At 40.8% G+C, this 24896-nt stretch overlaps 1 protein-coding gene across 25 annotated transcripts in view; it reads left to right on the forward strand.

The window, feature by feature from the left end:
- ADGRL2 (adhesion G protein-coupled receptor L2) overlaps positions 1-24896 on the forward strand; it is a 223147-nt gene that overhangs the window by 190009 nt on the left and 8242 nt on the right. For 13 of the 25 annotated variants that reach the window (XR_015308306.1, XM_086954265.1, XM_086954279.1 and 10 more), the window contains 7 exons: positions 23-243; positions 2798-2864; positions 18555-18646; positions 19437-19481; positions 19720-19746; positions 20769-20937; positions 24662-24790. Coding sequence is in view for 24 of the 25 variants with exons in the window: in XM_086954265.1 (XP_086810391.1) it covers positions 23-243; positions 2798-2864; positions 18555-18646; positions 19437-19481; positions 19720-19746; positions 20769-20937; positions 24662-24790 (750 nt within the window). In the remaining variant the exon portion in view is untranslated. The remainder of the gene's footprint in view (positions 1-22; positions 244-2797; positions 2865-18554; positions 18647-19436; positions 19482-19719; positions 19747-20768; positions 20938-24661; positions 24791-24896) is intronic. The other 12 variants (XM_086954246.1, XM_086954250.1, XM_086954258.1 and 9 more) reach the window with 1 other exon arrangement.

Here is a 24896-nt window from a genome sequence, read left to right on the forward strand (position 1 = left end):
TCATGGTGAATTTTTCTTTTAGGTTGCGTGTCCCATATTTGCAGGTCTTCTGCACTTCTTCTTCCTTGCAGCCTTTGCCTGGATGTGCCTGGAAGGAGTCCAACTCTACCTCATGCTGGTAGAGGTCTTTGAAAGTGAATATTCCAGAAAGAAGTACTACTATGTTGCTGGTTATCTCTTTCCTGCCACCGTAGTTGGCGTTTCTGCAGCAATTGACTACAAGAGCTATGGAACAGAGAAAGCGTGAGTAATTTCTAGCGACCTAAGTGTTTTCAAGTGAATAATTTTGTTACAGCCTGGATGGTTGCTTAGAGAGTGAAATCATGTCTGAAAGCTTTATTGGTACTCGAACATTTCATTTGCTTCCAAGTTTAGCAGATTATTATTCTGGTGCACAACATTGTAAATTAGAATGATCTTTAAATAAAATAGATCTGAATTTAGAAAAGCAACATAAGTAAAATAGTATTGTGTTGCTGTTTAACAGTACTTCTGCAACATATTTGACATCTTAGCTGTGCAGTCTCTCAGGTACCACTACCAACCCCTTAACTGTGCGTTATAGAATCTGCAACCACTAGGACAGGCTAACAACCTTTTTTTTTTCCTTTCTCTGTTGAATACCATAGGTTGCAAAATGCTAATAAAAATACTAGGACAGAAAATGAGCAAAACTACAAAAATAGGTACAGCGAAAAGCATTACTTACATCCCAAAAGCGAGTAGTTGTAATTTTTAAATCGCAGTGGTTACAAACTAAACAACCAATTCTTCAAACCACAATATATGAATTAGTAGGTACTACTTTGAACTACCTCAGTTGATGCGCACGTGCCAGTCTTGTGAAGTAGTGCTTTTTTTTACTTTAAAGCCAGTGCACTCAGTAGCACTTACTTTTGTATTTTATCTGAGCCATTCACATTTCAGTTTCTTTTTGTGTGCAAATTACTTAATTATAAAAAGTGACAGCAGTCATATCTGGACCTGTATCTTAAGGTTTCTTTCCTGGAGGCAAGGATGTGTTTTGCTTTTGTTTCCTTTGATAATTAATTTTACCACAGGATGATGCTGTTGACCATGCACGCTGTGTTTTGTGTTTTGATTTGGCTGATGATGAAAGACAAATTAAAGGTATTCAGGAAGGATTCGATATATATGAAAGCAGAACAAGGCATAATCAAAAATCTCGTTTTATTTCTCCTATCTCACACAGTCCCAGATGGATTATTTTATTTATAACGTACAATTCTTCAGCAAAATGTGACAGACGATTACATTATTTAGCCTGTTCTACTGGGACGAACACTTTGTGTATGATCTAAAAATAAGTTATCTTGTTAATTATATTAAAAAATGGCCGCAATAACTATTCATCAAATCTGCAAAGAGCAAAAAACTTTTACTTGATAGTTTTGGAATTTAGTGTTAGTGTCTGGCTTTCCGAAGGAAAAGAACGTGTAATATATTCGTATTTTGTACATTTGCCTAATTTAGTTCACAAATAATTAATCTTGTATTAGGACAGTGGTTATGGGGGTTAAATTAAATGTCAACTAATTGGTACAGGGTTATCTTGGATTAAAGTTCAAGCTAATAGACAAACACAGACCTCTATTTGTAACATCCTGGTTGAGATGGCCTCAACAGGACAATAGTTTACTACTTGAGGAATTTTTTAAGATCGTCTAGACATTGAAAAACCTAAAATGAGACTTGTTCTTCCCTTTAGTTTTTCATAACACCAGAGTACAGAGTCGCTTCAGTTGTACCATTCTACCTGTTACATTCTGCCAGGCTCCTACCTCATGAACGGTGCCAAGGAATTTACTGTCCAAGTTTCTTCGGTTGTTTAATATGCAGGCACTTTTACATGGGTATTTTAGCTTCCCATTTTTGGAAAATGTATGAGAGTCTACATTTCTTGATATGGGCTCCTAGCTTGGCCTCAAACTTAATTTCTTTATCTGAAACTGTTAGAAAATGGCATAATCGTTTGTCTCTTCATTCAGAATAGTATGAAGAGCACAATGCGACCCGAAGGAAATCCTTTGTTCAAATTATCATTTAGATAAGCCATCATACTTGAATGCGTTGGTGTAATAAAAATTAAGCAAAAAATTTAAATTCACCTTCTTACAGCTCTAACAAAATGCTTTGTGTGATATTTTTACATCCAGCTATGTATGGACTCTATCCATTGAGAAACGTGAGCAGTGACCCAGTGTCCATTTTCATAACCCAATTTTAGTGGACCAGAACGTTTCCCACGTCTTTAATGTATAAGTGCACCGATGACAATCCATGTCCTATCTTTGTCAGCATGTTAGATCAAATAAACCCAAGGCAGGCACTCTGTCACCTTTTACAGGCATACACAGCTAATTGACTTTAGGCACCCAACTCACCACTCATTGTTCAGTTTTTTGGGACTACCTCCCCTGGAGCAGTAAAAGTGACTGACTCTCCGATTTCTTGGAGGAAGGCAGCCTGAAACTGTGTTTTCCAGTGTTCCCTATCCCTGCAGGTGCTCACAACAGTAAGGGCAATGCTGCCAATGTTATTTATGTCGCACTGTTCTGCATGTTATTCTCTGTACATAGAATGGAACTGTATCAAGTTATCTTCTAACATGTTAACACACCAAATACACAGTATTAATAGTTGTTTATATAACATTTGTACTGCAAAGTGAAGAGCTGTGTGTTTGAGAATGGAGATGTTGTAAAGACTGGCTGAACAGTAAGGTCTTGGTTTGAGATATTCTGATCATACTTTCTTTTCCTGCTTCTTACCACAGTTGCTGGCTTCGAATAGATAACTATTTCATTTGGAGTTTCATCGGACCGGTTGCCTTTATTATTCTGGTAAGAAGCTAAGATTTGCATAAAAGTCAAATCATTACAAAGAAAGAACTATGTAGTTGCACATATCAATTGCAACCATTCATGGAAAGTCTGCCATATATAGTAGAATGAAAACACAATTATTTGTCTTATACATTTTATTTTATAAAGAACCAGGAGATTTTAGTATTTTGCAGTCAACATTTTGCACCTTCTAGCCGTCAAACAAAACGTTTGTTGAAAGAGAAGTGCCTATTGACTAATGTTTATGCAGACTTCTGAATAAAATATTAAAAGCTGGACAGTGTTTCTGCATAAAGTACATAATGCTGAATGATGTAAATAGCTATAAGATATGCTTGGTTGCGAAACTGCCATGCTTAAAGAAATGTAATAATCAGGATCATGTTGTGGGTACATTATTAAAGCATCTCTATGAAAATATTGTACGGTATAGAACAGTCAGATAATACCTAAACAAAAAAAGAATTTTTAGGTCTAGCCTGGGCAGCGCATCCGCTGCTCTGCGAGGCGTGCTGTATTGAGGTGTGGAATAGAAGCTCTGCCCATTTCCCGCCCATCTTTTTAATTGTCTCCTGTTACTGTCCTTTGGAAATAATTTATTTTCATTAGTTAATAGGATTAGTAGTCTCTCCTTGGTACCTAGTTTGCATTTATAACCTCCCAAAAAGGCTGGACTTTTTAACTTGTGTTGTGACAGTCTGTTTTATGTAGTCGGTGAGCACTATTTTCTTAAATGATCTTCCTCTATTCCACCGACAACGTCGCAGCACACCACCCGCTTTTATATTGCTATTAGTAATTTATTTATTTTACAGCTCGGTCTGCTTTTACGTAAGCGTCTAAAGAAAGGGACACGGCCACCATTAAAGTGGTCTTGCATTTGCGAGAGTTTGAGCTATTGGCATTAGAAATGACAATGCCTTTTATATATGTTGTGCTTTTAATAACATAAATAAAATGCATTGTCATTTACAATGCCAATAGCCTAAACTCTGGCAAATGCGAGACCTATTGCATTGAAAATGCTTGTTGCATTTCAGCTGCTGCATTGTGAGGCAAATCCACTTCAGTCAATACACAAAGTAAACCAGTGAACAGTATCAGTGTATTTAATTTAAGGTATTCCATACACCGGGTAGGAAGCCAAAAAGCAAACCAAACAAGCTGTGGCGAGCCTAATGAGGCAGATCGTAGTGTGCAATTGCATCCTTGACAGAGAATTTCACCTGCAGTTGCAATGTCTAGGAACAAGTACTCATAATTAAGTCTGAAAGTAGAGGACGGGGATGCAGAGCCTTAGATAATTGTAATCACGAAAGGGTAGAGTCTAGTCTCCAATTTCATCATCAGTACAGGCCCCCAAGATGGTGGCATTTTTTAAAAGACTCAGTAGAAGAGATTATAATGCGAAGTAACTGCCAACCTTTTCCTCCTTAAATACAGTGCTGAAACAAAACCCATTTGGAAGCATTTACATCAGTATGCAACACAGCAGGTGGCATAGAGGAGTAATTGAATACTCTGGCTCTCTTGAATTTTTCAAATGTGTCAATACTCTAGGCTCTGGAGCAGCAGTGGGCAGGCAGTGACATTTACCATTGATATCTCTGTACCACCTTTTGTATTGTATTCCAGTTGGTTAACCAAGCTATGTGTTTGTACCTTTGACTGTTCAAGGATACCTAATTCATCAGCCAAGGCCTAGTTCAGGGAATATACTACTACTACTGCTAGGTATGGAACTGTCTTTTGAAACTAATTGGTTTTCGGTTGCGCAGAGGAAATACAGTGAAGTTGAATACTAAAAATCAAATTGCAAGGTTCAGTTGCCTTCAGACAGTGAGATACAATCCCAATCATTTTATGGCGCTACATGGGATGGAGCTAGAATAGAAATAACAGCCATACATGGGCAGTAATATTATATAAAGAAAGGAGTGTTATTCTTAACACCTTCAATTGTCAGTTCCCTTGTTCCGGTTTTGATTAGAGTGCATTCATTGAAGCTAAAGGTGGCAGAACAAATCTTGCAGTGTATCTAGTGTACTTTGAAATGCCTGGCCTTTATTGTAGTTTTTTAGTGTGTCTGGGTGTACTGTAGGCCAACATTGTCGGTTTGAGGCCACACTGCTGATGATCAATGTATAAGAAACAACAGAACTCCCAATACTGGTAGAGGATTGGTATTCCCAACTATAATTGTTGATTTTAAATATTACATTAGGCGTGCCCAAATTCCAGAGTTCAGTTACAATTGCTGCTTGAGAGAATGACAGAGCCTGGTGGCCCTTTTATAAGGGCTTAGGACACTGCTGAAAATGAGAGGAGCTGGAGAATTAAACTGTTTTCCAAAAGTGGAGCAGTAGACGCCCTCAACTTGAGGGGTGATATCTACTGAATGTCTAACTGTATTTCATTTTTTTGTATGGTAGCGATCCATGTGTGACTTGAGGTACTCCATCCGACCTTTTGGCTCCCCCTAGAATCTAGGGTTCTTGCTCAAGGCCCAGACACATGTTTAATTCCCATTAGCTCTTTATCTATTATTGCAAAAGGGGTTTTTTGTAGGTTCCAGGGTAAAGACGACCAGCCTTGGCTACAGGAGACCTAACATAAGGCCTTGGGAGAAAGGAAGAATCCTCTGCTCATAACCGTTTGATAATTTGTGTAATGCAGGCAAGTAAATCGCAGATGGTGTGGGGCTAGTCAAGGTTATGCTGTCTCTCAGAACATGAAGCACTAAAATTTCGCTTGTGGATCTGCAACTTTCTTGCTAGGCATTTTTTTTAAGGATTTTGTCTGGCCAACTAGGCTGCAAGATCTGTTTCTCTTTGCAGATTCCTTCCTCAGAGCCCCACCATGTAGGGTTTGGATACTGGGCCTTGTTTATTGTCCTCCTGGTGTAAGCGTTCTGTGCCTCTCCCCACATCAGGGAGTGCAACTTACATTTTGGCCAGGACAGGTCATAGGAGATGGTCTTCATCACGAGGCTTACTCTCAGCCTTTGGCAAAGACTTTCAGTTCCAGGATTGTGTTCCTAGTAAAAAAAAAAAAAGCCATGTGCTGTTGCATCAGAGCTTCTCCAGAGTGATTAGGTTTACGTTAAACTGAGGACTTTTTGCTGGAAGCAGGAGTCCGCCAAGTCAAGTGTAGCTCAAAACATTGTATCCAAAGCGAAAATAAATGAGGGACATCCTCTTGGCTTTTGTTCCCAGCTTCAGGAAAGGAAAAGGGAGGCTTTATCTGGTCAAGAAAAGGTTAATTCTAACAAAAGTGAGTGGGTTCGGATCAAAGATGGGAAGGGGCTCTCCATTGTCCAGGCAGTCCTTGGTAGTACACAAAATGGGGAGGCAATAGTTAACTACATGCTGCGGATTGACCCACACACAAATATGACACCCTGAATAGGGATCTGCTATATCTAGGTTGGTCTGCCCAGGTAGTTTCTGTTTTAGGTCAAGCTTTTTTTGTTCAGAAAGAATGCCAGACTGAATGGTATTGCTGGTGGATTCCTGGTGAGTATAAAAGTTAATTGGGCTCTATTCAGTGTAGTCACTGATGCTTCTTTAAGTATGAGGGAATCTGGAATGGACTTTCAGAGTTTGACTGGAATAGCCTCTCCCAGAAGTATAGGTAGAAGTACCTTTGGCCTTCGCTAGTATTCTCTGCCTTGGTAAACTTTGGATGTACCCCTTTTCCAATAGAAGCTTGTGTATGCGTTGACCTTCTGTCATGAAGCACCCTGCATTGACCTTTATATTTTTGAACACACCCAGAAACAACCATCAGCAAAGCCAGTAGGTCTTGGTTTTACATTTTGGAGATCTTTTTAAAGAGGGGAAAAGGGGGATTGTAAGGCAATACAATGCACGCATTCCTGTGGAGTGCCCAAAAGAAAATAGTCCCACCAGTATGACTTGCAAGGATTAATTTATACAATCTGAATACTATGAGACTGAAATGTACCTGAGCAAAACAAATATAAGAAAATCCATCAGCCCAATAGCAGAATATTTTGCTAAATAACAAAGCCCTCCAATAATGTGCAAGGGCTAAACCCAAACCCTGCTCTGTACATGTATTATGTACTAGAATTGTTGTCTTCCTTTAGACAACTCTTTGCAAAGACCTGAACAGCCCAGTTTAAAATATAGAAAAAACTGAGCAAGATTGAAGATCTTGTCATGAGAATTATTTAATTTCTTGCAGGTGGGTGCAAGACATGTCTTGACAGTATTCTTTATTTGGTTCATGTTAGCCATAATAGACGTATTAAAAAAGACATGCAAAAAATGAAGGGGAAAAAAAAACAATTTTACAAAGATCAGAAGGCATATAGCATGGGTGCAGTTTTTTTCTGCCCCCCCCCCCCCCCCCCACCCCAAAAAAAATCTTAAGTAACTTGACAATTGATTCCTTGTTTCGATTTGTTTTTAAAGTTGACAACTGATGCACAAATCAAATTGAATGATAATCCTTGTGAAAAACATTTTTTTTTTAAAGGAATGCACTTTTGTGGTATTTAAGATCGTTTGAATGAAATTTGGGTAATGGAAAACATTCATGTGGCACCTTGTAAAACCTGCAGAACAAAATAAAACGCATTGTAGACTGTACGGACTTACACTCAAAAGGGCAGGGGCCCAGTCTTAACATTCCAAAGCCACTTTTCTGGAAAACTTAAAAGGAAATTAATAATGTTAAAACGAAACCATGTTAGTAAATATCTATTAAAGGCATTAGCTACACATCGAAGATATTGTTCAATCATATGTGTAGTGGTGTCCTAGCTCTTTGCATATAAAATCTGTAGTACTCAGACATAAGGGTCCCAATTCATATTTTGACTTCTATTGATTGTTTGAAATATATACAAAGAATGTTGATATGATTAAACGGAGCTTAAACATTCAGATACCTTATTTAGAAACAGTTGTTTAAATTGTTGGTTTGTCTTCGGTATTCACCTCAGCCTCTCTTCATATTGTATTTTTGGATTATTGCCTCCTTTCTACTTACACCTTCAGTGTGTAGATAGAACTAGCCAGTATCCAGTCGGTGTACAATTAAACAACTTGGACAACAAGCAGTACAATTGTAAATTAAGCGAATTAAAATAGGAACATTCTTGTCAGATTCTTGCAAACCAGGAGAAATCCACAGTAGCCTATAATGAGATGTTTTTATATGTTCCCTTTGAAAGTTCATTTCGGCTGCACAAGGTGTTAGGCGTCAGATATGCTGGTTCAGTCTGAAATTACAGTATTATGGGACGCTTTTTTGCTCTGTGCGCTATTGCGAAGCTTTGTTAAACAGATCCATGATTTACGTGACAACTCCTACATGGATGTTTTCCAAAAACATTTCAAAGCAACTTAAAAATGATTGCAGACTTTCCACTTTACCAAGATTAAGATTAGGTTGTGCAATGTTGGCAGCAGCACGGAGAGAGACTGTAGAAACTATTCATTGCAGGTCACTCTATTGGGTACAAGTAACTTTTTTTAATTGGCAGGATTGTTCTACATCCGTTACCAGCCCGAATTGCTTTTGTTTTCTAAATGTTCCTAAAAGCTACAGCACAAACTATATTAAACCAGCGTTGTGCGTTTTTTTCCCTATCCTCTTCATTACATCTTTTTGGAAAAGGACTTAATACAAATTCCACTCTACGGAATTCGAAGGTAAATTTCTGCCTGGCATTCTTTAGTAACGACCCGGCATCTTTGGCCAGTGAGTGAACCACTAACGCCAGTTTTTAGCCTGAGCCGCTGGGCAGCCAATACAAAGATATTTACTAGCTCCAAATGAAGTTTTTTAATGTACTTTTAATGTCCACCGCCCTTGTGAGAAGTTGGCCTGATATGTAGTGTTTCCAATTCTGGAACCACTGGGTATCAGTCCAAACAAACCCCAAAGATGTCAGGTTGTAAGTCAACCTTGTAGACAAGCTATCCTAGTGGTAGCATGGACTAAGCAGCCTTAAAGGCTTAACTTAAGAGGTCGTGTTAAGCGAGCTTGTTTTACCACATACAATCCTGTAATCAAATGAAAGGACACCACACAAGTATATATTGTAAAAATATATGTATTTATTTCTAAATTACTCCCCAGTACTCTTTATGAGGAAAGGGGCACAAGCGTTAAATCAAAAGCACTGTTAAACATATAAAGTTGGCACAATTATGGCTGAGGGCGGGGGGCCACTCAGACCATATACTAAAAAAATGGTATAAGTAACACTTATCGAGCAATGGTTAGGCCTAGGGCCTAGAGATTCGCTGGGAGCAGTCAGGACAAGCAATGAAGAAGTCGGGAGTAGCCCACAGGATACGGGTGCAGCACGGAAAGTGCGGCGCGCACCAATGTAATGTCAATGGTGCGTAAAAGTTAGTTAAAGTGAATTAAATGATACTTCCGCTGAACCTAGGAACACAAAACTTTAGACACAGACCCTAGAGGTGTGTACCAGTGTAAGGACACCGGCGTTGCAAAGTTACCTCACCCACAGGCCGTGGGTGCACAGGGTCGAAGTGGCGTCGGGTTCTGTCACGCAGGTTCTTGGTGCTTGAAGCTGTTGCAGCTGCAGGCGCTGTGAAGCAGAAGTGTCCGGTGTGATCCAAGGGTGGATCGAAGTAGTGAAGACCTGAAAGCAGAGGGGACAATGTTCAAAGTCACTGACCAGTGACCACCGTGGAACCAGATTGGAACCAGGCAAAGTCGGGTGCAAACAGGTGATCAGGGGTTGCTTCTCTCTGCAGCCACGTGGACACGAAGAGGTCAAGGACGTCCAGGAGTCGATCACGAGCTGTCCCTCGAAGGCTCTAGCTGATGGCGGTGTCGGCAACTCGATTGAAGCAAACAAGCCTTGGCTAATGCAAGCCACGGGGAAAGTGAAAAAGGCTTATTACTCGGACCAGCAAGGTCAGAGCGGGTACTCCTTTCTACAGGAGCGAGGGCAGGTCTGGAGCAACCAGACCCACAGTGTAAATTGTAGGTTTCGTCGCCAAGATGGCCGCTGACCACGTGACAAGCGGACGGGATGGCGAGTCGAGTGGCACAAAACAAAAGAGCCCCACGCAGATCGTGGAGATGCTGGAGGGCTGATCTTTGGTGCAAATGCTGCTCGGTTATGGGGCTTCTCAAACCCCAAAGCACAGAGTCGAGGGTGCCTCGGGTGCTGCGCAGTCAGCGTCTCGGGGGTCTTTCAAGATGGCCGCTCCCACGTCTCTCGGTGCCTCCACGGGTCCCTTCTTTGCAGGGACTGTGGATCGAGCTGGGAGAAGTCTGGGAAGCTGTGTCTTGTCAGGCTCTGCACTCGGGCTCCGGCGGGAGGCGGCGGCAAAGCAGACGTCGAGGTGCTGGGTGGTGCCTGTGTTCACAGGGTGGCCCCTCCTAGGCCACAAGGGAGATTCTCTTCAGTCTTCTATCATCAGAATGTCGAAGTCCAGTCGTCTTCTTAGTTTAAAGTTGATTTCAGGATGATCTGAGTTGCATTGGCACTGCTCCCCCTCTTATTCCAATCTGAGGGGTGGATCTCCTGCTAGGTCCCTCCCCTATGGGTGGGACCAGGAAGGGGGGTGGTTACACCCCCTTTCCTTTGTCCAGGTCTCACTGGAGCTGGGGCTGGGCTGCCCCAGAACCGGTTTGACAGGATTATGCAAGGGGAAGCCTTGTGCTCCCCAGGCACTGTCTGGTTTCATTCAAACCTCCCTGCTACAATCCACTATCTCCTGTCTGGGGTGGTGTCACACCTCCCTGTGACAGGAAATCCTTTGTCCAGGCCTCCTCTGCTGAGTTTCGGTCAGCAGCAGGAGGTCAGACATGTGTCTGTGGCAGAAGCATCCATTTTGTGGATCTGAGGCTCTTTTAAAAATCAACCGCATTTTAGCAAAAGTAACATGTCGTCCCCTCTAGAGGGGTGGAATGCTACCCCCATCGCCAGGACTGGCGAGGGGGTAGTATTCCAAATCGTATGACACCTTACACGACATGTTTTGATAAAGCCAAACCAAAGTTGACATATAACCGCGAGGATTATAATGCACTTAATAGTATATGGTTTGGCATTATCCCGGAACAGCTAAGGGAATTGGTCCCGACAGCTGCAGACAGGCTCAGCTCATGCTAGAGCACCATCTCACATTAAACCACGCACTCTGCCTTCAGGATTGTTAAGGCCTGCCATAGGAGTGGCTCACAGGTTTATATGTGTCCAGATAGGTTTAGATATAGGCATACTATATCTAAGCAAGGGGTGATTACACCACCTTGCCCCAGCTGAGTGATCAGCCAGTTGTGTAAATTTTAGATAGCCAGCCAGGGGTGGCAAAAGATATGCTGCAGCCCCTGGTAGGCCTTGGATGCACCTATGCCCTGGGCACCTATAGTGCTCTGTACAGGGGCTGATAAGGTGACCCAAGCCAATCTAGTTATGCACCTAGGGTACATGGAATCCATTTTACAGAGAGAGCAGATAGCCTGGGGCCCTGATTAGCAGGGAACCAGGCCAACTAAGTCGAAAACCAGCTAAACACAGGGCAAAAAATCTGGGGTAACCATAGTCAGGTAGCCACCTTCCTACAGCCCTTCTTCCCCAATACCTCCTAACAAACTGCTTCACTGTACCGCTCTCCTCTTTCCAGTGGCTGAGCTAACTGGGGATGCTACAGATTTTTTTTTTTTTTTTTAGCCAGGCATCAAAGAGTCCTCCACATTCTTTCGAGTCTCTTCTAGAGTTGCCCTATTTTAAGTCTTGTTGCTGCTCAGTATGGCAGGCAATTTCAGCATAGCTTATTTATTTCATTACAGTAGCTGGGTGACACTGGACTTGAGCATAAAGGCAAGGGTATATCTGCATCCTATCCTTAGGGCCATGGCACCTGAAAGGACCAGTTGGCTAATTTATAAATTCAATGGAGATGCGAGTGCGGTCAAGTTTCTGAGCAGTTTGGAACTCTGTTTAAAGGAATTCGTGAACAATTGTACTGTTTTCGTTTTTACTCTACTGCTGGTCAATGCTCGGTCATTAATCAGTGCTGTCTGTGTGCCTCGGGCTCTGTTGTTGGTGCCAGGGCTGCCTTTCTAATGGACTGAGCAGAGATCTAGGTGACGGACATTTCATCTTTTCCACCATGTTCACTCGGCGTCCTCAGTTATTTACTGTTACATTATTATCTTCCGGCAAATCATTTAGGTGACAAAGTGTAGGGCCTTCGGGTGCCATGTACACTACTGCAAAAACTGAATCAGCAGTAGCCATCACACAATTGTTCTAGTGTTTAGTTCCTTAAAATTGCTTTGCCCTCTAATTGTCCCAAAAGGTTGGGAAGGGATATCCTTTTTGTGTTCACGTGTCTGTTTCTAGGGTGAGGTCTTGTCTCTTGGAAATTATATCTACGAGAAGACATTGCGGCATCTGATATTTGATTTTCTGTGAATATAGCTCGTTTTTGTGCTGCTTGCTTCTGTTCCTTTAGTTTGGTTGCTGAGGCTGACACAGGTCTTGCCATCGGTCATTGCCCCATAAGTGCTAGGAAAGCGGTGGCGCTGTTGGGTCTCTGCAAGCAGCGGGAGAACATTCCGACTCCAGCGCTTGCTCTCAAGCCCGCCCGCCTGCCTATGGGCAGCAGGGTTATTATATCTATGAACCGAGAACATGTAAGTAATGAGCGGTGGGAAACCATTAGTATGCCTGAAATGCTTTAATGAAAGCTTAGATCATGACACGTCAGGAGCTGTTCTTATCATTTGGACAGCTCCATCTGCATCTTTAATAATTAATCCAGTTCACTAAGAGTTCACCTCGAGCACTCGTTTGGAAGCCTTCTTCAGAGAACACCTCTCCGGCTGCCAGCCCCGCAGAGAAATGGGTTTCTGCATGGCTAAAAGCAGCAGTCTGGAGGAGCCAGTGCTGCTTAGGAGCTGCATATTTTCCAGGTAACAAAAGCCCCAGGGAGCGCGGAGAGGGTCAGGACATGTGCAGTTCAGCTGGGTTACTTTAGAGTGGTGTTCCTGTTCTTCTGTCTTATCATATCCATGTCAGCACTGCAGGCTGTGTGCAATGAATTTTAAGCTGCTAAGCCCAGGCAGACATGATTCAGTTGAGCAGCTTGACGGCTGTAACACAGAGTGCCTGCCTGGCCTACGCGGTCAGGAACGCACGCGTATCTGACTTCTGTGGAGGACTTCCAAAGGGTGATCCACCTTCACGGCCAAAGTTAGCCCAATTCTTTCAAATGTCAGTCTGCAGAGAGGGTGGGGGAGGTCTGATGACACAGACCTAATCCTTAGCATGAACGTTGCATAGGCAGCAAAGATGACCGTGTTTTCAAAGCCAGTAGCTTGAAAAACCTAGCGTTTCCTCTTATGGTATCCCAAGGACATCATCTTTAGGGGTTGCCTTCTGAATTGTTTTGAATACGTGTTTTCGTGAATAATTGACCTCCTTTGCATGGAGTCTCAAGTGATGATAATGACACTACTAAACATTAATATAACAATGAGGAGATCTTGTCTGGTGTGGCAGAGATGTACCCAAGTTCCCTCTTCCGGAGAGAGATGCTTGCTCTAAATCTGTATTTATCGCACTCTGTGCTCTCATTTAAGACATGTGACCCTGGGTAACTTGCTTCTTTGAAATCCATCGTTTCTACTAATTCAAGTTAATTTACAAAATGGCATGCTTGTTTCTAGAAAGAAAAGTTAATGATAATAGGGCTGGTTCTCATGCTCGGAGATTACGTACTTACCGCTGCACAAGCAGAATACATCATTAAAATGCCATATGCATATCTGGAGAAACTGTAGCCGCTGTCAGCATAACACATCTTTGGACAGCTGATGCCATCAGAAAGCAGCTTCAGAATAAAACAACAAATGAACCGTTGCTGTACACTTCTAGTGATACTAGAAAACAATCGACCTTGTCAAGATAGTTTCTTAAGATAGTGTGTATTAGTGGCTATTTAAACCTGAAAATGGATCGCCAGCCTAGATATATCGGTTCTATTAATGGTTGACCTCCTTTGCTAGGAAAACATTTAGTTCCGAGTTTTCTTCAGCATGCACTGCTTGCTGTGGGGAAGAAAAAAAAAAAAAAAATATATATATATATATATATATATATATATATATATATATATATATATATATATATATTCCCAAAGAAAGGATGAATACAGGATTGCAAGCTAGTCTTTAAGTGTGCCATCCTAATCAAGTTGGTTCACACTTGGAGGGAAAATAGTAAAGTTGTTCTTAATGGTCCCAAGGATATCTTTATCATTACGTGACCCAGGAGGTTAAACTGTAGCATCGGGTGTTTTTTTTTTTTTTTTTTTAGCATGCTGTCGTTCAGCGATAATTCAGCTGCAAGCTGAGGTATGTGCAGTGCAAGTACAAATGCCTTTTTTGCAAGGCAAGTGTTTGGAATGCGTACAATATGGGCTTAATTCCCAATATTTTATCAGATTACCGATTGATTTGCTGTGCTCTAATTTGTTTATTCTCGCATGAGAATATTCCTTTAATTGTTAAACTGGAGTAGTTGATGCCTTAGAAATGTTTACCTTTTTTATGGTGCGTGTTTCCCGTACTTTAAAAAAAGAATCAGTAAGGCACTGCAACACCATCGTGCATTTGTCATCTGTTAGTTTCTTAGTTTCAACTTCCTGCATACCTGTGGAATGCTGAGTGAAGGCCGTGCCCTTCCCTCCTAACTCTTAATTGTAAACATCTTGAAATAGTATTTGTACATAGCTTACTGCCCCCGCCGAGGCTCCTGAATTTAATAATGTCTACCCTGAAGTTTCGTTCTTTAATTATGTATTAAATGATTTTGTGACAGAGGCATAGATTCTTAAAATATGTATCTTTGAAATTCGCCGGCCTCAGTTAGTGTCCTGTACTCAACCCTATGCCATGTTGTGTAAATGTGCCTATGGCAGTCTGCTCAAATGGGACCTAATCTCAGCCTCACTTATTATTTATTGGACGAGTAGTAGGTTACCTATACGTAGATGGTGTCAGGATAGAGGAAGGCAAAGGAGGTTGTACTTCAGTTTCAAAGCCGTATATTGTGCTCATCCCTGCATGCTTTTTTCATACTTGCCTTCATTCCAGCCGATTGGGAAACTTAGTCATACGTTTTTCCTTCTGTACGGAATAAATGCATACATTTTTGTCAAGAAAAGCATGGGGCGTTTGCAAAAGGTAGCAGATATATAGCTCATTGTTTGCTTAAACGGTGCTACACCACTGACCAATCACAACAATGACTTGCTCTTTGTGAAACCAGCTTGCTTGCTAATGTTCTGGCCAGGATCACTATGTCCTGAATCGCCTTTTGAAGATTGTCAACGCCTATTGTGCATTCTTACTCTCGGGGAAAATTGCTTTTATTTTAAGACAAACACTATAGCAGGGTTTTACCTTAATTAAGTCTTATTGTTGTGAATTCTGTTTCAAAGGAACAAGGAGGACGCATGCAGTGCTCCTTAATGCCGAATTTTTGAACATGAGCGTTTAGTTAACAAGAATGACCTTCTCTTTAGTGAGCTCACCCGTGTACTTAACATCTTTTTATCTTTTATAACGTTTCAGGTAATTGTCTTACATGTTTGCCCTGAGCAAAACTGTCCGCGTTGTTTCCAATTTAATATCTGTGGGTGTCCAGGCAACTTTGATTTTACGAGTTGTACTTTGAAAGCAGTTTGAATGTGTCGAGCACCATCATTTCCCGCGGTACTGCCTCTTTGGATGACCCTTAAAAACATATCTACTCTGTGTGCAGCGTGTTAAACAGAACATGCTTGTCCACACTATCAAGAAGAGATTTTTTGGAAAGCGTGTGGTTGCAATGTTTCCAAGCCGGTGCAACACGTACAAATTCCATCCACTTTTGGACATTGTATGTGTTCGGCACTGTGTGGACCGTTACAATGAAATCTGATTTTAAAATTGAAGCAGCGAGCGCCACCCTCTCGCTTCATTGATCCACTGAGGTGTAGTATCCCTTAGCAAACAACAAACGCCCTTTTCTACCTCAGGCCCCCCATTATCCTCATCGACCTACCTTTTGTTTTGTTAATTTGGGGCAATATAATCACTGTGTGGAAAAAACGTTTATCTCCTGAGTCTGTACTGTAGTATATTCGAAGGAAAACTTCCCAGAACAATTACAAACAAGGCTTCTTTGTAAGTAAATTTATTGGTGATTGCAAATATTCTTTAGTTATCATAATGTTTGAAAGCGTTTGCATCAAATACAATGAATGTCTTCTATGTACCCTTGTCTTAATGAGTCAGTGAGTTTGGGAAACTGGGTTCAAGTTTTGGCATTGGCTCTCCCTGTGCCAACAAAAAATATGCCAAATAAAATTATACAAAATAACCAAATGCCAACCATACTGGAGAAAAAATATGCCCATCAAAAATATGATCAGAACAAACACGTCTGAGAGGGCGTGGCATAAGATACATAGCTGCCGACTGCGGGAGATCAGTGGAAGAGAGGCTGAGCGCAGTCTGGATAGAGGGAGGGAGCATAGATGTCGGGAGAGTTTAGAGGCAGGGTGGTTAAGAGAAAAGGCAGGCTTGAAGAGAGCAAATGGAAGCAAGAAGCAGCGACCTCGGAAGGGTGTGGAGCTGGTCATGCACATGAAAAGATTGTGCTTGAAGTTTGGGGAAATAACATGAAGCGTAGAAACGCATGTAACAGATGCAGTCCTCATGGGAGGGTACAACAGTCCAAAAGGAGGGACTAGTTAGCCTATTGACCAATCACAAGTGGCCCTTTACAAACAACAGTAAGAGGATGCTAATTGAAAAGATGGGTATTGCTTAAAGCCCATATCCGGGAACAGCATGCCTCGCAGAGCAGTGCATGCACTGCCCAGGTTTGACCTAAAAAGATGGTTGTCTCCCTGCTACAAAAAATATGTGATGGCAATCAAGTTGATCTTCTGCCCACCATTTATCACTGTAGATAAAGTCTTCTATCAAATTGTCTACTCAAGTAGTTGAAAATTCACATGGCCATTGGACAGAAATACAGTATTAAAAGCAGTTGACCGAACACACCAAATGAAGCATCAATGGCCAGGAGCATTGGTAGAATCATAATGACAAAAAATAATTTACAACAAATGTGTGCAACTTTATGCAACCTGTAGAGAACACCATTACTGAACCTGAAGCTCTCATGAGCAGCCTTAATTTCCCGATGCTAAATCAAATACTTGAAAGCTACCCTAAATGAATATCGAGTCAATGAGAGAAAACACAATTCTAGCTTAACATAACATTTTTCATATACATCCACCCATAATCGTCCTAAAACATAGTCCTACATCTCATCAAGTGAGATCCGGTCTGCTTCCTTCTACATAGAACAGCTTCTATTCAAAGAAGAAAGCCACAAAAGGATAAAAACTATCTCAGCCACTAGAGATTGGAATGCTGACTGGCTGTAAAAAAGCGTTCGCAAATGGCTGATAATGCTAGTTACTGTTAGAAGCTGGAACTACAAGAGATACAGAAATGCCACCTTGCTGGTGTTCCCCAACACAGCCAGCGAAAGATCTTGGTGAAAAATCCATGTAGAATTTAGTGGAATCACTGCTTGAATCTTGCCTCTCAACACAGAATTTCATGGTAATTCCACGTTTTCGGAGGAACCAATATTGTCTAATCCTTAAATTAGGATACAGACGATGACCGTAATTTCAGGTGTGGGAATACACATGCTTTAGTCCCAAACCAGTTAAACTGACCACTTGCACATATATTTGTATGAGCAACAACTTGTAAATATTGTAGTAGCAATTGGGTATTTCACCTGAATAACAAATTCTATTTGAAGTCTAATGACAAATATGGCTCTATGCGGGATGCAGGAAGGTGGTACTTTCATCCACCAGGGTTTTAACTTCGAAACACCAATAACAAGTTAAGGCGAAATGGGTCCATATTGCCTCTCAAATACCACTCGGCCTGTAGGAATAAGGTGTAGGAACTCTCTGCCCAATTTTTACATTGTCTGGAAAAGCAGAATAGGAATTGAGAGGCCTTCCAGCTACGACATGATGGTAGACTCCCTAGTGTCGCGTCTATCCCCAGGGATTCTCTGAGCCAGGAGAGTAGGAATATTGCTTCTGGCAGCTTCCCACCCCTAAGCACCATGGTAATCCCAGACCCACAGGTATCTAGCTGTTACTCATGATGCTGGTGGTCTTGGAGTGCTGCCTTCTTGCACGAGGATTACTGCTTAGTGTTGCTTACACTGCCATTCTAAGAGCTGTGGCCTGCGCTGGTATGATTAAGTGTGGTTGGTTGCCTATGGTGGCTGTAGCAGGAGAAGGATGGAGGGGTGGTGGGCAAAATGCAGATGGTGCTCTACACTCAGATAGGAATTATTCCGCTGGATTCGTGTAGCCTATGAGTTCTTCAGAATTTAAATGAAACTCAATAACATACAAAGAATCTGTTATTTCACGTTTGTGAAATATTTTTATTGTATTACATTTTGTTCAGCTACCAACGATCTGTTACATTTAATAGCAAGTCAAGCTTTCCACAATAGTTTGCACCTATTTGCATGAAGTGATCTAATATTTTATATTTTTCAGGACGCCTGTGTGTTAAGTTTATGATTTAATTTCTTCTAACACCAATGCTTTTTTACAGCTTAATTTCATTTTCCTGGTCATCACATTGTGTAAAATGGTGAAGCATTCCAACACCCTGAAGCCAGACTCCAGCCGTTTGGAAAACATTAAGTAAGTATCGAATCATTGCATTTAAGCGCCTTATGAATTTCTGATTCTAGGACTGATTAGGCTCTAGTCTCCATTAGAACCACATGGCAGTCTCCCCTTTAACTGCAGCTATCAGTTAGATGTTGGGCGCGATCAGTCCTTAATGTGCAGCATTCTTGCACTGATGACACATGGCGAGTCAAAATCAGATAATTTCCTCTTTGAAATGGAGCCAAAAAGTTATTATGACTTCACAGGAATTCCACATCTGTTTGGTAATTTCATTCATATTTAGAATGCAGTTCATCCGTGTTTTTCATGTAGCTGGGATGAGATTACATTTATTTTCTAAAATTATCCTTTTGATTTATGAAATCTGAACAGTTTCTACATGTAAACATGCTCTCCCATGATGCGGATATCCCACTGTTCGCTTATTTCGTTGTGTTTGTGTGTGTCTGCTGCTTGCATTTTTTTCTTGTATTTAATCCATTAGTGTGGTGCCTCCACATCTTTCATTGTAACACTGATTTCACAATTGCTGCACCTCATTGAGGCGTTTTAGGTGCATAGTAGTTCAATTTCGCTACTTGCAGCCATTTTGGAGCGTGAAGTGCAATGGAACACCAGATTTTAAATTAAAACAGCGTCAGCAAGCAGTACCATAAATTGAGCGATAAAACAGGCAAACATTTAGAGAGAAGACTTAAAACGTAGTTTACACCCGTCTCATTGCATGTTGCATGATTAGAGAGCTGATCTTTAGCACCTCTTTTCTTTCTTTTCTCCTCTTTCTACTTATCCACACCAGTAATTACCGTGTTTGTGATGGCTACTATAACACAGACTTACCTGGGTAAGCTGGAATCTTACTTTTAACACGTTTGTGGCATGATTTAACAGAGTTGCAAATTTCTTATTTAAAGGTCCTTCTAAATTTAGTTTGGAACTATAATAATGTTAGGGTTTTTTTTTGCCTTTTTGCTGTTTTTTTAATTTATAATTTTTACTACATTTTAAAAATGAGTTCCTATTTCTGTTTCAATTCTGTCTCTAATCCTTTGTTTCTTTCTTCTGCCTGTAACGCTATCTAGCTATGAGGATAATAAGCCATTTATCAAGTAAGACTATAGTAAGATGTGAATGCTGTAACTCACCCCCCCCCACACACATTCTGTGCCGTTCTTATCATTTCTTTTATTTGCCTTTCTAACTGGGCCTTTCCCTACACATATATCGGTGTCATGTGGAAACAGTGCAAAAAAATAGACTCTCAAACCGAGTACTAAAATGTCTACCATGCGTAAATATCTCCATGCAAAAAAATTGCCCTGCGTTTAATACCTCAGTGGAACACTTGCCTCCATATATGTTAAGACTAGATTTAAAATAGTAAATTAAAAAAAAGCTCTAAAATATGTGGAAGTAATTTGGCCAGATTTATGCAGTAAATTCTGGTCGGGGTGTTTGCTGGAAGATATTTGCGTAACGGTAAGAGTTTAGTCATCGTTATTTGAACATCTGTTTTAGCGTAATATATTTTTGCAGTCCGTTTTCACATGGAACCCATTCGTCCTCACATTTCCTTTTTCACATTTCAGCAACGCTCCATTGTGAAAGAAAGGCACTTAAAACTCGAGGTAGTTGATCTCAGCAGCTATGTTTTATTATTATTTTTTTCTTTAACCACTGCAAACAGTGCGTGCCCTGCTCTAGCAGGGCCTCAGGCCAAACATAAAACTCCTCCCAGAATTAAAGCTACTTCTCTCAAATTGAAATGAAACAAATGAAATCTAGGCCTAAAAATACCCCTCAGCGTTTTGAAATGGATTGGGCGCCCTGTTCAGTACGTGAATGATGAGAAGGTCATATCTCCTGCCACGGTTTCCACTGGAGACTAAAGTGCTAAATGAAATCATTCGGTCTCTAATAGAAACAAGGTTAGAGCTAGTGATGTGTATGACTTTTGAGCATGGACCATGTGAGTGAGAGCCAGCAGCAGCAGCTGAAATGTTCATCTATGAGGTTTGTGTTTGCCTATGCTTTTTCTCATCCTGTCCCTGAAGCAAGCATCGTTTACTATTATGCATTTCTAATGTGAATGGTTTCGTCCATGTAGCTGAAATGATTTTTTTCCCCTTAGGTCCTGGGTGCTAGGTGCTTTCGCTCTCCTGTTTCTTCTTGGCCTAACATGGTCATTCGGGCTGCTGTTCGTCAATGAGGAGACTGTTATAATGACCTACCTGTTCACCGTCTTTAACGCCTTTCAGGGAATGTTCATATTCATCTTTCATTGTGCTCTTCAAAAGAAAGTAAGTGCAAGAGAAAACACATTAAGCTTTGCGAGTGTGCGTTGTGCAGTGGAACCAATATCCACATTACACTATCCTTAAATCCAAAATTACCTACATAGATTTAGATAGTTAATGTGTTTGCATTCAATAATTACTTCCATACTAGACGTGCAAAAAGTTATGGAAATTTGTATTCGATTTAACCTCTTCAATGCTAATGACAAGGGTAACTCGTCATGATGCACTGGTTGGCCTGTGCTGATGACAAGGATAACTCGTCATGTAAAATGGGAATTGTAAAATATCAGCGCAGGAGGGGGAAAATCCCTTAGCATCCAAGGTGTTAAATAAACCTAAGCACATACTATAAACATAAAAAGGAGAGATTACGTTTGAAATTTCATTTTATATCACCAATTTCCTTAACGTATCTCAATGGAAATCGCTTTAAGTTTTTTTGAGTACTATTTAAATTTGTCATTGTTGTCACACGTTTCCAAGTCGCCCATTTTAACGGTGCCATTTATAGGGCTAACAATGTCATGATAGTAATTCATTAAACCACACTGAATTAAAACGTCTTTGTCTCCCTATCGCTACCACTCAATTCATATTTACTGAGGCGCTTTTTTACCACAGTGTCAAATCTTAATGGTGACCCGATGATCACTACAGTATGACAGGACATAATCTACACCATGGGTAGATATACTTAGGAAACTGGCCAGTCTGTGACTTTAGCTGTAAAACTTTCATTGCTTACCAGATGTCATTCTGTCTCCTGAATGTTTAATCCTGCGGTTTTACTGTGTTATTACTATCTGGTCACTAAATTGAACTGTGAAATAGAATTGTGAACGTGGAAGCTATTATATTTCCTATCCTGACAGAATGATTGTGCTTTTACTTCCATCAGTTTTCAACAACCTGTAATTTACAGATAATGATAGTGGAATGTGCAATGTTGTCTGATAACGTTCATATACTAGGATGTGGCAAAGAGGTAACGCCGACCATGCTGTTTTTTTTCGCTGAATGCGGTTATTGTCCCTGCTGCATTCTCTTTCATTTATGAGTGTACATGGTTTGTGTGTATATATTTGTATTCCCTCTTTTTGTTAATCCATCCACTTAGAAATTGTATATAATATTCAAAGTGTTTAAAACTGAGGAAGCGAACACAGCGACTGTGCCAATTACCTGTTTTGTGCCATTTTTGAACGTTAATTATCACAAAATTGTTTGAAGCAGTAGCATTCCAATATGATTTAAGGCAGGGTTGCAGAATGGGTTAGGAGGGTCGTATCCAAGCCATATTTTAATAATGTCCACCTAAAACACATTTTTATACAAGCTGTTTAAATGGAACTCTATTATATAGCCATTGTCTTGAAAATTTGGTATGATTTCGGCTCTGTTGGTGCTCTGCTGTCCAATGTTATATTGGGATCGACTAGTCAAAATGTCAGTTTCTTGTCTAGAATGCTGGCGTCCATCAGAGGCTTGTTAGAATTTGGAGAAGGGAGCAGGCTTGCATCATAGTACTGCAATATAGTCCTGCATTATAGCCCTTCATTACTGAATATCTGCTGGTTGTAAAAGTCTGGGGCATGGAAATGCGTGTGCATTGTAACTGATGGTGCTTTCACTAGGTTGAATTATATTCAGTTTTTTTTATCTTTGCTGTAGTACTGCAGAATGGAACTTTTTTAGTGATTTGCAGTTTGCTTTTATCGGGGTGAATGACCTTCGCTGGCATATCACACACTCGTTGGTTGAGGATTGCTTTATGGTTGGCTTAGCTTTTTCCTGTTGTATGCCAGACAACCTACAAATGTTGAAATGGACTACTACCTAGCAGTTAATACGCATTAGTTCATATACTTTCAACAAATACTTTAGATTTGTCGCGAACAGTAGCACTGCTTAATACTTTATAGATTCTATCATACGTCAGTGGAGCAAGTAATGTGGCACAGTGTAAGGAGAAACCAGGCTAAGCTCAAAAAAGATTTCCTTTACCGTGAAAGTAATGAAATGTGTTACTTTTGTTTGCATTTAAGATTGGAAGAAGGATCTTCCAATTTGTGTGTTTGTGAAGTAATGGGCAATGTAGACCCATGCAGGTATGATCCCACCTTCATGATTTTGGCCCTTACTCAATGAAGCTCTGACCTTTTGGCAGTCTGCACAATGCTGTTTCTCTATTCAGCACTGGGGAGATCCTGTCCTAATACTTTCTATGTCTGACTTCAAGTGGGCATGGTGGTAGATTAAGAAAGGTATCCCACAAGCGAGTGATGACTTCAGTGAAGAGTGAGTTTTTCATCCTTCTTTGTGGATTGATTTTCACACTTTAACCCCTTCGATGCGGATGACAAAGCCAGCTCGTCATGGGCGTTACCTGCGCTGCGCGCATGACGAGCTGGCTTTGTCACGTAACCCACGATTTTCAAATTTCAGCGCGCAGCGGGAAAACCCGCTAGCGCGCATGCGGTTAATGAAGATTACATTTTGCACAAATACATGTTTGCCTATTACTTTCACTGTGGTAATCATACATTCAGCAGATTTGTTGTAAATACCACTTGAGCGTATGTGATTATTGCTTTCGTGATGGGCCTAGAACGGCCAACTCACACTGTGTCACCTTGTGATAAGCGCAATCGTCTCCCTTCACAAGGTCTTCTGATGAGGAGCCAATATCACATGATTGCAAGAACGACGACCTGGAAACCCATTGGATTTCCAGCTTGTTTTCAGAGGCTTTGAACTGCCAACACCCATTAAGGGGTGTTGGGAAAGCTCACCATGACCTCGGCACCAGCCTCAGGAATATTTTGTTTTTTGGGGGAAGGGGATGTAGAGGCAGGTTTGGGGTAAACGTGTCTCTAGAGTACTTCTCGGAACGAGGCCCAGTTCCCTCCTCACACCGTGAAATATTTGTTTTATTTGGCAGGTCTGTGGTCACTGCCCTAGAATATTTTTAAGTGTCATAGTACAATTAATAAAATTTGCATTGTTAGGTGATGTTTACCATTATGTTGTATCAATAAAATATTTGATACATATCACGATATCTATAACGATTGTTTTCTATAAAGATGCAAACTTTTTAATGTATTTCCATCTTAATGTGGCATACAGTTTAGCCAGCTTTGCCTCGCTCAAATAAGAACCCAGTCCTTCGTCTACAATGCTGATTATCAAATATGAATACTTGTCAAGGGAGGCATTTGCACTCTTAGCCAACATGGCAACATTGACAGTTGGGATGTCAGATTCAGCACTTAAAGTGTGTGCATTCTCTATACTAATGCTAATAAAAATAACTTGCTACTGACTGTTCAGATATTGCTGATATCCGTTTCTGTTTGTCAGATGGGTAATTAGTGGGGGTTTTTGTGTCCGAACAATACTGCCATTTTGAGTGCAATTCTCGATGGATTATAAATTGATCTCTCAGAAAACTTGCTTTCAATAACGAGTTCACTCTTGTGGTACTGCAATGTTTTCTCTTTACATTTTAAAGTGATGCAAGTTTTTTCTTATATAAGTAGTTTAGGTTTGTGCAGTTGTTTTTTGTTTTGAGTGCTTTTTCTTTTGATCAACACTGCTTCCCACCATGGTTTCTGACTCAGTAAATACACGGTCTCAAATATGTTTTAAGCTGCTGTGCAATTAATGTGAAAGTGCATCTCTTTAAAATAATATTTTCCTTTTTTCTCATTTAAAAATGTAGGTCCGCAAAGAGTACAGCAAGTGCTTCCGACATTCTTATTGTTGCGGCGGACTCCCAACTGAGAGTCCTCACAGCTCAGTGAAGGCATCAACGACAAGAACGAGTGCTCGCTATTCCTCTGGCACACAGGTAACTGTTTTGACAGCAGCTTTTAATTAACATTATTTATAGAGTGCCAAAGGGGACCTGTTCAGATCCACTAATTGTCTTCTCATTATAATGATCTCGATTGTTA

The sequence above is a fragment of the Lissotriton vulgaris genome, chromosome 1_1 (genome assembly GCF_964263255.1).
Source record: "Lissotriton vulgaris chromosome 1_1, aLisVul1.2, whole genome shotgun sequence".
Lineage (NCBI taxonomy): Eukaryota > Metazoa > Chordata > Amphibia > Caudata > Salamandridae > Lissotriton > Lissotriton vulgaris.